The following is a 13,535-nucleotide window of genomic DNA, read 5'->3' as shown; positions in this document are numbered from 1 at the left end:
TAAAATATTTGATTTTTATAGTCTTACGAAGTGCATTGATGTTGGCAGGGGTGGACAGGATTGGTCAAAACAACTGCTTCTAGATTTTTTTTCTTTGTTCTTTTTGTTTTTGTCTGTGAGTTTTATTTTTGCCAATGGCATATAGTTCATTTAAAAAAGGCATAATTTATCTTTTAACTTAAACAAGAAATTCGACTTTTTTACTAGAAAATTGTAATTCTTCTCACTGAAAATATGATTCTTCTCATGAAAAACATGTAATTTTGGCTTATTTCCCTATATGTTAATCAATATTCAACAAGAATATGTCTGAACCTCTTGCTTTAAAAACAACTGTATTTGCTTAAAACCTGCAATATAAATCTCTTTTGAGTGGTATTAATTTAATAAGCTGCTACTCATCAAGGTATTTTTTTCTTGTCGTCACCTCTTCTCACTAAACTCATCAAAGCTACCAGTACAAACTAGTCCTATGTAAAGCTCAGCAATTGAACTATGACATTGACAATGAATCTACCCTTGCAATTGAAATGCGGGAAGCAGCTGATGCTGTTGACCTTTCAAGCTAGAAAATTCTGAAAATATCCCGTCTCTTCTCCCCGAGCAAACACGTCTCTCAAACCACCTTTCTATCCTGGCTAATCTTTCCTTGCTTATTTCCTCCTTTCCTTTTACTATTTCCTCCATTACCTTGCTCTATTTCACATTTTCTCTCCATGGATGGGGTTACTGTACCTCACCATATGCACACTGCCTATCTACCTTTCTTTCTCCATTACAGTGGATTCTGTGATCTTTAACACATTCCCTTACATCTTGTTCATAATTACTGTTTCAACCTACCTACTTGAATCAATCCTGATGCTCCCATGATAATGCCATCTCCCATATAATCTTTTTCGTTAGTGGCTGTATAATCTCTCTTTCATAAAAACCAAGAGAAAAGGATGTTTATACTTGGCGAGGGTTCAGGACACACTACCTCCAAATGTGGCACATTAGGAGAACAGCAGATGTAGCAAGATCTCTCTGACCTTCTCCCACGCTTCCTACCTAAAGGGTCATAACACCCTTAATCGAGAGGTGCCCTCCTTATTCCTGGAGGGAAGAAACATCCTTATCACTGAAGACAGGAGGACACAGAGAAGAATCCGAACAAACAGGCCTTGCTAAATTCCCCTAGTTCATTAGCATTAGGTCATATCTTCTTGTTCAATCATACTTTTATACAACTGTCCACTCTTCATCAAACCTAAGCATAAAAATACACAGGCTTCCATGTTTTCTTTGGGTCTTCTCTTCCTGACGAAGGCTTCCATGTAATGTAAAATTTATATTAAATCAATTTGTATGCACTTCTCTTGTTAATCTATCTTTTGTTACAGGAGCCTCTACTATGAAACTAAGATGGGAAGAAAATATATTTTTTTTCTCTCCTAAACACCCTTTTCCCTTAGCTTCATCTACTAAAGCCAATGTGCCCTTCCCCTCTCCTTTGATGGTACAATGCAAGACAGGGCTATCACCTGTCTGTCACTTCAATTCTAGAGATGCAGTGATGACTTTCTAAAAACCATCTCATTTCTAGAACCTTCTGTGTCCTACTTCAGTCACACATTGGGGTGTGGCCATACCTCAGGCCTCATTATAACTTAAAACAGCTTTTAGTCCAAAATCTCTAACTTGAAAAAACCTTTCACTGACTGGAATCTTCTGACTCTTCTTCTCACTTCTTATATTATAAATAAACCTCTTCTTTCCCCATCATCTTGATCTCCAGCCCTTTATCCCACCACAGGATTTCTTCAGCATGAGGATACCTCAAATCAACTACAGTATCATTAACACCTTTGAATTTTTCACTCCCTTGGCCTTCAAATATACTTTTCATCTTTTAATTCCAAAGCTGCTGAGCAATGAGGGAGTCATAAACTACAAATCCTTGCCAATTAACCTCAGCTGCACTCCTGTGGCAAGGTAGCAATCAGTTTACTCATCTCTGTGTGACTCATGATTGACCCGAGTAGCTATTCTAAACATTTCCCATTCTTAGTATTTAACCCTATCCAGTTCTCTCTCCCTGTTGGCAATTGTATGAACTTTTATAAATCATGTGAAATTTAAAGAAGAACTCTCCAATTTAAAGAAGAACTATCTTTGGTTCAGTCATTACGAAAAACAGTCTAAAGGTTCTTTTAAAAATTAAAAATAGGGCCGGGCGCGGTGGCTCAAGCCTGTAATCCCAGCACTTTGGGAGGCCGAGACGGGCGGATCACGAGGTCAGGAGTTTGAGACCATCCTGGCTAACACGGTGAAACCCCGTCTCTACTAAAAAAAATACAAAAAATTAGCCGGGCTAGGTGGCGGGCGCCTGTAGTCCCAGCTACTCGGGAGGCTGAGGCGGGAGAATGGCGTAAACCCGGGAGGCGGAGCTTTCAGTGAGCTGAGATCCAGCCACTGCACTCCAGCCTGGGCGACAGAGCGAGACTCCGTCTCAAAAAAAAAAAAAAAAAAAAAAAAAAAATTAAAAATAGAACTATCGCATCATCCAGTAATCCCACTTCTGGATACATATCCAAAGAAAATAAAATCATTATCTCCAAAAGATATTTATACTCCTATGTGCACTGCAGTGTTATTCACAATAGCCAAGATACAGAATCAACCTAAGTATCCTACAACAGATAAATGGATAAAGAAAATACAGTGAAATATATCCAGTCATAAAAAAAGAAGGGAATCCTGTTATTTGCAATGACTTAGATGAGTCTGGAGGACATTATACTAAGTGAAATAACCCAGATACAGAAAGACAAATACTGCATGATCTCACTTATATGTGGAATCTTAAAAAAAAAAAAAAAAAAAAAGTCAAGCTCATAGTAGCAGAGAGTAGAATAGTGGTTACTAGGGGCTGGGAGGTGGAGGAAAAGAGAAGAGACTGGTCAAAGGGTATAAACTTTCAGTTATATGACAAATAAATTCTGGAGACCTAATGTACAGCATGTGGCTACAGATAATACACTTGAAATTCACTAACAGAGTAGATCTCATCTCAAAAAACAAAACCACACACTATCTTTTATATGCCCTAACATATAAAAATGTTTCTAACTTGAATTAAATTTTGGTTACTTACAACAAAGATGATTTTAAAGATCTGAGTAGGGTAATTTTCACAACAAAATTAAATCATCATAAATTAAAAAATTTAAATCTGAACATCTTAATATAAGACATAACTATTTATTTACAAAAAATAATCCCTGAATTCAAAGATGTAGTGCATGGATAATATGAAAAAAAATTGACTACTGTCTTGATTTTTAATCATTCTAAAAAGATATTACAGTCTTGAATTTCTCCACATAGAGGTATTTTTTCTCCTTCATGAAATTTTCTCTGTATTTCCAACTCCTAGCAAAATGCCTGGTATGTAAAAGGGTATTCAACAAACATAATATTCCAACTAGGATATATATAAACTCCTATTTTCCAACTGCGTGTGTGTGTGTGTGTGTGTTCACCTAATGGAGTTAAGTCACTAAATCCATGCCATCAACTTTGCACAAACCACTTACCTTCTCTAAGACTTAGTTTTTTCTTCAAAATAAAGATAAGTTAGATGATCTCTTAGAGCTTTAATTCCAGCTTTAATATTCTATAATTAGTATTTATAAATTCAGATATGAGCTCATTTGGCTTTTATGAGGCAAATGTAACTAACACAGGGAGAAAAGTATAAAAGTCATCCCAGTCCTCAAGGAGGTAAAAAGATAATTGAGAAGACAAAAACACCGCACAGTTAGAAAATGATACAAGGGAACATAGAATCAAAAGTTAATTGGTAAAGTAGAGGCTATTGGCAGAGGCCTCTGAACTAAGTGCTTTGATGAGGGTAAAACTGGAGGAGCTGGGGGAGATTTCACACACAAAGTGGGAGGTGAGCTGTTTTTGTGAGAAGGTAGGATTTGGACATATGGAGACAGAATGATGACAGGCATTAAATATCATCTGTGTCATGCTGTCTCTTGAAGATCAACTCTTATTAAGCCTAATGAAATAATTCTTAAATGTACAAATTTGGATTATAGAATAGTAGGGGGAAATAAGACAAAAAGTCATTTCTTAGAGAAATAAAAATTCTGCTACATTTCTTCAGATAATTTACATATATATAAATTATCAATATCATAAAACACTTTCATGAGTCATGATATTTCATTCATATACCATTAGTCTTCTTACAGCTAAAGGCAAACATTACCATAAATCATAAGCAGATATATTGGCAAAACATTTAGGGTGCATTGTGGATTTAAAATAAGGTTTCTAAATTGCAGAAAGTTCTTAAAAATAGAAACATTCAGAGTAAGCTGTAAAGGACTTTGAAAAGGAAAGAGATGAAGTCAGTAAGGTGACTGGAGCATCTTCTTAACCAAAAAGGGAGACACACTCTGAGGAATGTAAACATCAAGGTCCATATGGAAAGGTCTGATCCATTTAACACTCAAATGGTGCTTATTATCACTGTACTGAACAAATCCACACTTGAGTTCATTTTCTAAGGCAGACATGAAATGACTTTAGGAAATGTTGAGTAAAAGGTGGATGAACCATAAATAAAACAGTAGAGCAAATGTAAAGAACGTGGGTGAAAAGAAAGAAATTTCAGAAAGCAGTTAAATCAGGTCATTAATTGCTATTAAATGCAAGCATCTTTTTAAAGATTCAATTAATACATACTTCTAGTTATTTTACAAAAAGTTGTAGGGTCAAATGCAGAAAGTAACTTGTCATACAGATGATTTATAAGTAGGCTGTTGATAAGATCACCACAAAGCCTCAGAAATAGGGAAAGGATATCTTGAAAAATGAAGCTATCCTTGTATAATGCAGGATAAGCTGCAATCTTGGAAATGATAACAGCGACTTTTGAAAGACTATGCAACAAGAACAGTTTTGGGTAACTTACAGATTTCATTTAAAATTGGTAGTTGGAGAGTGGAATTCAAACGTTTATCAGTGATTCTTAAGCATGCACCCACTGGATGACAACTGTTGAAGATACGTGGGTTTCAAATTGTTTGGGTATTTTGTAAAGCCATTAAGAATTATTATACATTTAAGACCAAGAAAAAGAGTAATTTTATATATCTTTACTATAACAACATATATTTACTTTATGATATTTTGATACTAGCATTTTATAATCAGCTTTCTAAATTTCTATAATAGCTACTCATGTAAATATTACTATGACATTTTTCCCCAATCCAAATTCCTTACAATGATCCCCGGGGTTCTATACAATCTGATAGTTGCCTTTCTTTTTAATTCCATCTCCTACTATTGTCTCTCTTTCATCAAATTTGTCCTGGTTTCTTTCTGTCCCCTGGTTACACCCACCTCTTCCCCAATCTCAGTGTGGGCTTCAAATATGTTGGACCTATGCAGTTGCACAGGGCCCTACAATCAGAAGGGCCTTGAACTTGATTTACTGCTCTGATGTTGCCACTTTGGAAGTCTTAATAATTGTTAAACAAGGGGCCCCCCCCAGTTTCATTTTGCACTGGGCACTTCCAGTTGTGTAGCCAGTGCTCCTTTCCATGTGCCCGTTGGGGAACAGGCTCCACTTTCTGTAGCCCAATCACGCTAACCTTTTTCCCATCTCACACCACTGTATGTTCTGTTTCTTCTTTTTGAAATATGCTTCTACTAGTTCTTTACAGGGCTGAATTTCCCTCAAACTTTGGTCTCAACTCAAATGTCAGCTCAGACAAATCTTACTGATTTCTTTATCTGAAGTGTCTCTTCTAATCATTCTATCTCATTATATATCCATTTCCTTAAAGGCACTTACTGCAATCTATAATAACCTCATTTATTTGTTTCCTTGTTCATTCTCACACATTCTTCCTCCTAAAGGGAGAGTAGCAGGAAAGTCCACAATCTTGTCTTTCTGGGTATACTATGATACATTATCAGAGCTGAAATGACTGACAAGGATTCTCTCCTTGACCAAATTTGTGTTGGCCTCCAGTAAGCTCTGTTCTTTACTGAAGCCCTGACCTGTAAAAACTACAAATTTTCAGCACAAATAATTTTGTCCATACCCTTCCACCCACTTCTCCATTAAAAAACTTGAACAAACATGAACATAATTCCTAACAGTTCAAGGCCACATCCCTAGATTACTCTAAAAAAGGGGATCATTAAGGCATCTGCCCTCTTAAAGTGTCTGCCTGAAAAACAAACTCCAAGCAGCCAAAAGAATTTACTGTTCGCTCTAGCCAACACCTGAAGACAGGTCCCTGCTCATTCTTTCTTAGGACATTTACAAAAAAGGGCTTACAATGAGGAATCCTTCCTCTGTCCCTTTGAAATGTGTATGTATCTCCAACAACTCAGGGGTGTCTTTCTCAAGGACCCGAAAGTCATTTCTCTGAAGTGTAATCATCAGGAAGGATAGGGCCCCTGTCTCCCAGGCTTTCTGGAATGGTAGAATCCTAACTCTTGACAATTGCCAGCTCACAGACACAGCTGGTCTGATGGAACTGATGCTGACCAATGCTGGGTCAGTTTTCACTTTCTTGCCTCTGCTCAAGTCCCTCTTTTGTTTCCCCAGTCTATTCCCTCCTGAAAACACCCAGTCACCTCTGTACAAACAGAAGTTTATGTGTATAATCAGTGTATTATTGATTAAAATCTGTCCTTACCATTTTAACTAGTGTCTGGTTTTGTTTCTCTTTGACAAGAGGGCCTGACACCTACAAAATGTTCAGTATTAATTTGTTGGGTGAACAAATAAGTTAATAATAGTAATAAATGATGTTTCACAAATTTTCTTGGGGAGATTTCTTTTTCCTGGTTAAAGCTATTATGTGGTATGGGCACTTCCTCCATTATAATTCACCAATATTTTCTAGAGATTTCTTCTCCATACACAGGGCACTTATTTATTTGCGATAAGATACCTATGAGTGTGAGATTTATATGTGTATCTTTTATAAGTATTGCAGCCCTGCAATTTATGATCCAAAAAAGTAACTCAATTCCCTAAACCAAAGAAAATAGATAGCTTGATGAATACACTTGGGCACTATTTGGAAGGAAGTAAAAGAATAGCTATTAATAGAACATGAGGATAACTTCAGGTAAAAATAGCTGTAAATCAAAGGAACAACAAGAACTTATGTCCAATGCTGGTGGGGCTACAGTAAAATTGAAACTTTAACAAAATGTGATAATAATGTAAAGTGGGATAAACCTCTTTTGAAAAAAAACCTTAACATCAAGTATTTTGACCATAAAAAATACTCATATTCATTGACTCAAATAACCTACTTATAGTGCTTTATTCTATTGCAATGTAATTTACATAATATCTGGAATGAGCTACCTTCACAAAGATACTTGTAAAAGTGTTATTTATAACATCAGAAAATTGAAAATAAACGAAATGTCCAAATTTAAGGGAACCTGTAGTAATTCACTCAATTAAAAATTTTGTGACTAAAAAAAAATTATACTGTGTGACAAAATGGAATGTTGAGTGAAAAATATCAGGAACAAAAATACATAAATATAAATATAAATATGAATAGAATCTTAAAACCAGAGACATGGAAAAATTAGAAGGTAGTTTATATAGGAGCTATAATTAGGAATTATATTTTTAATATCTCCATTTTCTGTATTTTGCTAATATGAATATAGTATGTAACTATGGAAACATAAATATGTCTAAAAAAACATGATTTTTCATTACATAGTATCATTTTCAATGTAGGTCAGCATCAGCTCTTAAAAGAATTTGCTACCAAAAAAGTTTAAAATCAAAACACAGATGTTAAAAAAAGTTACTATTTTTTTTGCACTAATTAATTCAACATAAACGAGTTTACTTAAAACAAAAAACATAATCTTCAAAGTGATATTTTTTCAAAAAAGATTAAGTCTAAATAAACAATAACATTTTAGATATTAGTTAATTCAATGGCAATGTATTAAAAACAAAACAGTGGGTTAGTACTCACAGGTATACAATATTCCACCATTGGGTAGTGTAATTTATGACCTTTTGCTGTTCGACCCGAAAAGAAACAACTCTGGCAGACATCGTAGTTAAAATGCTTAAGGCTTCTATACCTAGAGAAAAGAAAAGAAAATTTATTGGCTTGCATTACTATTATTTAGTCCAAATTTGCGGTAAGAAACTTCACTCATCCAAATTTACCAAAAAAAAAAAAAAAAAAAAAAAAAAAAAAAATCAAATTTTGGAGTTCAAGTCTCTGAAACATGCTTCCATCTGTTTATACATGAGAGGGAGACAAATACACATGTCAGAAGGTTTATTTTAATGTTTGAATATGAATGGAAAGTGATGGACAAGAAAAGAATTATATCTATTAAGTTGAAACATCAAATTTTAAAATATCAATTACACCATCAATAAGAAATGAATTTTAAAATTCCCTCACAAAGATACAGTTTTTAACAATGAGCACTTTTATATTTGGTTTAAATTAGTCAGTAGAAAAAAAAGAAATCAAGAAATACTGTGTAACAAAGGAAAAACTAAATAGAGCCTTTATCACAATGCATCCTTGAATGGAAATGGTGTTTTAAAATCTCTGGCATAAGAATGACACTGCACATTGACTTCTACTTGTAGAATCGTACTTAAAAAAGCAAAACCTTAGATGACCAGTTTCTATCAGTCTCAGTGGAAAACATCTTCTCCCAAATATATTCTGTCAGCATTGCTGGTAGAATTAAGAACATAAATTATACCCATATCTATAGAAAAAAATTAAATGATACAACCAACAGAATGAGAATGGAAGCAAAATTTAAAGGTTGTGTGACTATAAACTACTAAGTGCTGAGTAGCTTCTAGAATGACCTGAAAAATCACTTGCAAATCAATCTTATGGAAATCATTCTGTATATACTACAGCCAGCTTACTTTTGCCAAGGAAGCTACTGGTTTGAAACAACCACATACACTAACAACATCTCTTGGTCTATCAGCATGGCTTGACAGGTATGATTGACATCTTCTTTCTAAATGGAATTTTATCTTCTGCTGAATACTCCTTTGGCAGATAGCCATTCTTCCTTTCTCATTGGTAACATACCCTTGTGCTGTTAAAACATTTTAGCAATGAGCCTTGAGAAAATTGCTGTTTCTTAGCCGCTCTTGCTGATGGTGGTGACCAGTGCAATACAAACCAAAGTTATTCGGTGGGGTTCTAATTGGAATTTCAAGGGACTGACTCAGTTGGGAAGAGGCATGCTCCCTCTTCCTCCCCACTGGAAAATGGATCTGACATCCAGAAGAGTCACTTTGTTAGCATGAAGTGACTTTGAAGATGGAAGCCACATGTTAGGGATGACAGCGCATGAAAACAGAGCTAAGGGCCCAAGTGGTCATAAAAAACAGTCTTGGATTACCTACCTTCACTTTGTTTACAAGAAAGAGAACTAAAGCTCTAATTTATTTATGCAACCACTATTAAGCAACTGTGTATGATTCTAACTGAAAAAATTCCCAGCTTACAAAACATTCTGTAAATCTAAGATTTCATTAACATTTAATTTGGAGGTAATTAGTGAAAACTTCTAGCAGTATTTATAAAAGTTTGGGGAAAATGAATATTTTATATATATATAAATATATGGTAGAAGCTTGAGAGACAGTCTGAATGAAGATTATATAAGATTATTCTATAATAGACATATTTCTCTATCTTTATTTCTGTATTTGCCTTTCCATTCATTCTCTGAAGACACAGAGAAAGATGCATCTTTTTACAACTAAGCTAATCAGACCTATTCCAATTGGACCCTATTTTACTATTGGAATTGTTCTTTTATTCATTCCCTTCATGGGTAATCTTTGTGCAGTAATTAAATTACCATTAGCTTGAAGAAATCTTTGCTCGGCCTTGTGCCTAAACCAGGTATCAACTCTGGACATATTTCTCTTTCATTCAAAAATTAAAAATTTTAGATGTACTACATTCTCAATGTAGAAAACAGGAAAAATATACATGCAAGTAAAAGGAAGACAACATATCACTTACCATCTTCCAATTTTCAATATCCTGACATATTTTCTTTAAGTTATAGTTAGATTTTTTAAACAAGTTGTTTGCACATACTAGCCTATGTATTTTCCTGAGCCATCTTTATAATGACATGGATAGAATCCTCTCTAAGATTCCCAATGACTTCTGATTCAAAGAATCTTTCTGATGCACTTAACACCTCTACCATCTTGCTAAAGCCTTCTCTTTTGATTTCCACAACACTATGCTTCTTTACTTCTCTGAAGAATCCTGTTCTCTCCCTTATGATACCTCTCTCTAATCCTGCCTTTTACTGAGCAACAGCATTGTCCACGTTTTTCTGGCATTTCCACTTAATGAAGATGTTCAACAATACATTCATAGGTTTAGCTACTATCACACTAATGATGTTATTGGTAGTAACAAAAAGAGCCAACATTTACTGAATGCCTACTCTGTGATAGGTACTACCCTAGACACTTTCATGTATTAACTACTACTATGAGGAAACACTCATAGAATCTGAAGTTGAAGAAACTCAGGTTCAAGAAGGCCAAGTATCTTATTCAAAGTCTCAGTGCCAAACAATAGATCCAGGATTCAAGTCCAAGTAGCCTGACTCCAGAGCTACTTCTCAATACACTATCTCCTGAATATCCTCCCATAACCTTAATCTCTGATCTGCTCGTCTGAAACACTGATTACATTGAAGTATGGCATTCAGCAGTGCTCCTCATGGGAAGAAGTCAGGTTAATGTATTTCATATCAAACTTGGCAGAAGTAACACAAAGTCATTTGGTTACTTCTCAGCCGGTAATTAAACATTGCTTCCTGTTTGCTAAGTTTGACCCCAAAGACCTCAGAATATTCACCAAATTCCATCAGGGTTATATATTTATAATCAGCCATACAATTTTCATGCATGAATCATTTTTGTGACCTAAGTAAATGGACACTCATAGAAATCTCTGGTTCTGACCAAAGTAGTGTAAATGAAAATAATAATAGCAACAATAATAAAATATGCTTCATGTAGTAGTTATAAGAAGAAATGCTACTTTTTGATAGATGAGACATGCTGAACATACCATGTATTTAGAAGGCAAACCTCCAAATGGGAATGGAGGATGGACGTACCACTGAGATTACGCAAAGGGAACAGAAAATAGCCTCCTCCAGCACTGGCAGGCCTTACCTGAACCCGACAATTGGACATTCTTTGCAGATGTTGCATTTGGCCTGATGTTTTGCAGTCTCTGCTGCTGCCACTCGATGTAAAACTGGCAGCCAAACCATGGACTGTGGTTCCAAACGCATCCAATCTATAAACTCTTTCACACTTATTTCTGGTTTATTGTTATTCTGGTGAAAAAAGATATATATTAAAAGTGAAGAAATGTCTTCATTTAAATGGTAGCAAGTGTTGTTGCTTCATAATCTTCTGAAAATTTGTGCAGCAGAGGAAACTATATAACTCTTTCCGTGTCAGTTAAATCACAATGCTTTAAGGTTCTTCAAGTCAAGAAAATTCTAGAACTTATGAGTAGAAAAAGCAGAAATTGTCACATAGGAAGAAGTAAAAAAATACCAAGAATTCAATATACTCAGCTTTTGAAAGAAACAAAAGCAAAAACCAAAACCACCCAATTCAAAGTCATCTTTTTACATAAATAATTCTATAAAACTCATTCGGCCAGGCGTGGTGGCTTAAGCTTGTAATCCTAGCACTTTGGGAGGCCAAGGTGGGCGGATTGCCTGAGCTCAGGAGTTTGAGACCAGCCTAGGCAACACGGTGAAACCCCATCTCTACTAAAACACACACACACAAAATTAGCTGGGCGTGGAGGCGTGCACATGTAGTCCCAGCTACTCGGGAGGTTGAGGCAGGAGAAACTGCTTGAATCTGGGAGGTGGAGGTTGCAGTGAGCTGAGATCATGCCACTGCACTCCAGCCTGGGTGACAGAGCAAGACTCTATCTCAAAAAAAAAAAAAAAATTAATCTAAGACAGTAAAAACTTGTGAAAGACTCACTGATAATTTTACAAACTTGAAGTCCATTATAAATGCTAAATAAAAGCTGTCATTTTTGTGTGTCCTGCTCCAGTCCCATTATATCATCACACAGGAAGCATATTGCTATGGATGTACTTTGCAGGATTTTCAAATTTATCAGGATAAATTACATAAAACTCCCCAATCCCTCTACAAGTCCCAATACTAAGCAATTTTCTTAAGTGCAAAGCTAAAATTTCTACCAATTTCATCCTCCTGTTGCTGTTGAGGTCATTCTGTGAACCTACATGTATGACTATAAATCATATTTAGAATTTGCATTTGATATTTTTTGTATTTCTAAAACAAGAAAAAGGGCCATTATAAAATGTAATAACCCATGACATCAATTCTCCTCAAAGATAGGGTGTGAGCCTTTTTTTTCCCCCTAGCAATGATAAATCACTGGCTATGCTTTGCCAAAATATCTGTAGACTTGTACTTTATGCATATGTATAACATCAGTAGTAACATTTCTAAAATGTCTTTATATGCAGTAAACATTAAAAAGAAACTAAAGTGCTTTCTCAGTTTAAAGTTAGTAACTTAGATCAGTATAAAACTTTGTGTATCTTTCTTTTGTATGCATAGTTTCAAAGAAAAAAACTGACACTTTAATAACATCTTTAATGTATATATATATATTTAAAATCTTGTCTTAAAAAGAACTCAGGACATTTTAATTCAATTATTTAGCAGATACTTATTAAAGTAGGTATGATGTTCAAGGTGTAGGAAATCTAATAGTCTGAATGCTTTTGTTCCCCTAAAACTCATATGTTAAAAACCTAACCACTTAGGAGATGGTACAAGGTGGTAGAGCCTTTAGGAAATGATTAGATCTTGAGGGTGGAGCTCTCTTGAATGGGGTTAGTGCCCTTATACAAGAGGCCCAAGACCTCAGAAATAACGCCACACATCTACAACCATCTGATCTTTGACAAACCTGAGAAAAACACACAATGGGGAAAGAATTCCCTATTTAATAAATGGTGTTAGGAAAACTGCCCAGCCATATGCAGAAAACTGAAACTGGACCTCTTCCTTACACCTTATACAAAAATTAACTCAAGATGGATTAAAGTCTTAAATGTAATACCTAAAACCATAAAAACCCTAGATGAAAATCTAGGCAATACCATTCAGGACATAGTCATGGGCAAAGACTTCATGACTAAAACACCAAAAGCAATGGCAACAAAAGGCACAGCAAAACAAACAAACAAACAAACAAACAAACAAACAAACAAACCAAACTGTCATCAGAGTGAACAGGCAACCTACAAAATGGGAGAAAATTTTCAAAATCTATCCATCTGACAAAGAGCTAATATCCAGAATCTACAAAGAATTTCAACAAATTTCCAAGAAAAAACAAACAACGCCATCAAAAAAGTGGGTGAAG

At 35.1% G+C, this 13,535-nt stretch overlaps 1 protein-coding gene across 9 annotated transcripts in view; it reads right to left on the bottom strand.

The window, feature by feature from the left end:
• UTRN (utrophin) overlaps positions 1-13,535 on the bottom strand; it is a 580,797-nt gene that overhangs the window by 42,239 nt on the left and 525,023 nt on the right. For all 9 annotated transcript variants that reach the window (XM_023183788.2, XM_023183779.3, XM_023183783.3 and 6 more), the window contains 2 exons: positions 11,273-11,439; positions 8,040-8,151 (listed from right to left, as the gene is read on the bottom strand). In XM_023183788.2, the coding sequence (XP_023039556.2) occupies positions 8,040-8,151; positions 11,273-11,439 (279 nt within the window). The remainder of the gene's footprint in view (positions 1-8,039; positions 8,152-11,272; positions 11,440-13,535) is intronic.

This window comes from Piliocolobus tephrosceles, chromosome 5 (genome assembly GCF_002776525.5).
Source record: "Piliocolobus tephrosceles isolate RC106 chromosome 5, ASM277652v3, whole genome shotgun sequence".
In the NCBI taxonomy this organism is placed as follows: Eukaryota; Metazoa; Chordata; class Mammalia; order Primates; family Cercopithecidae; genus Piliocolobus; species Piliocolobus tephrosceles.
The sequence above is the reverse complement of the archived record's forward strand: the minus strand, read 5'-3'. Positions and strand labels throughout refer to the sequence as shown.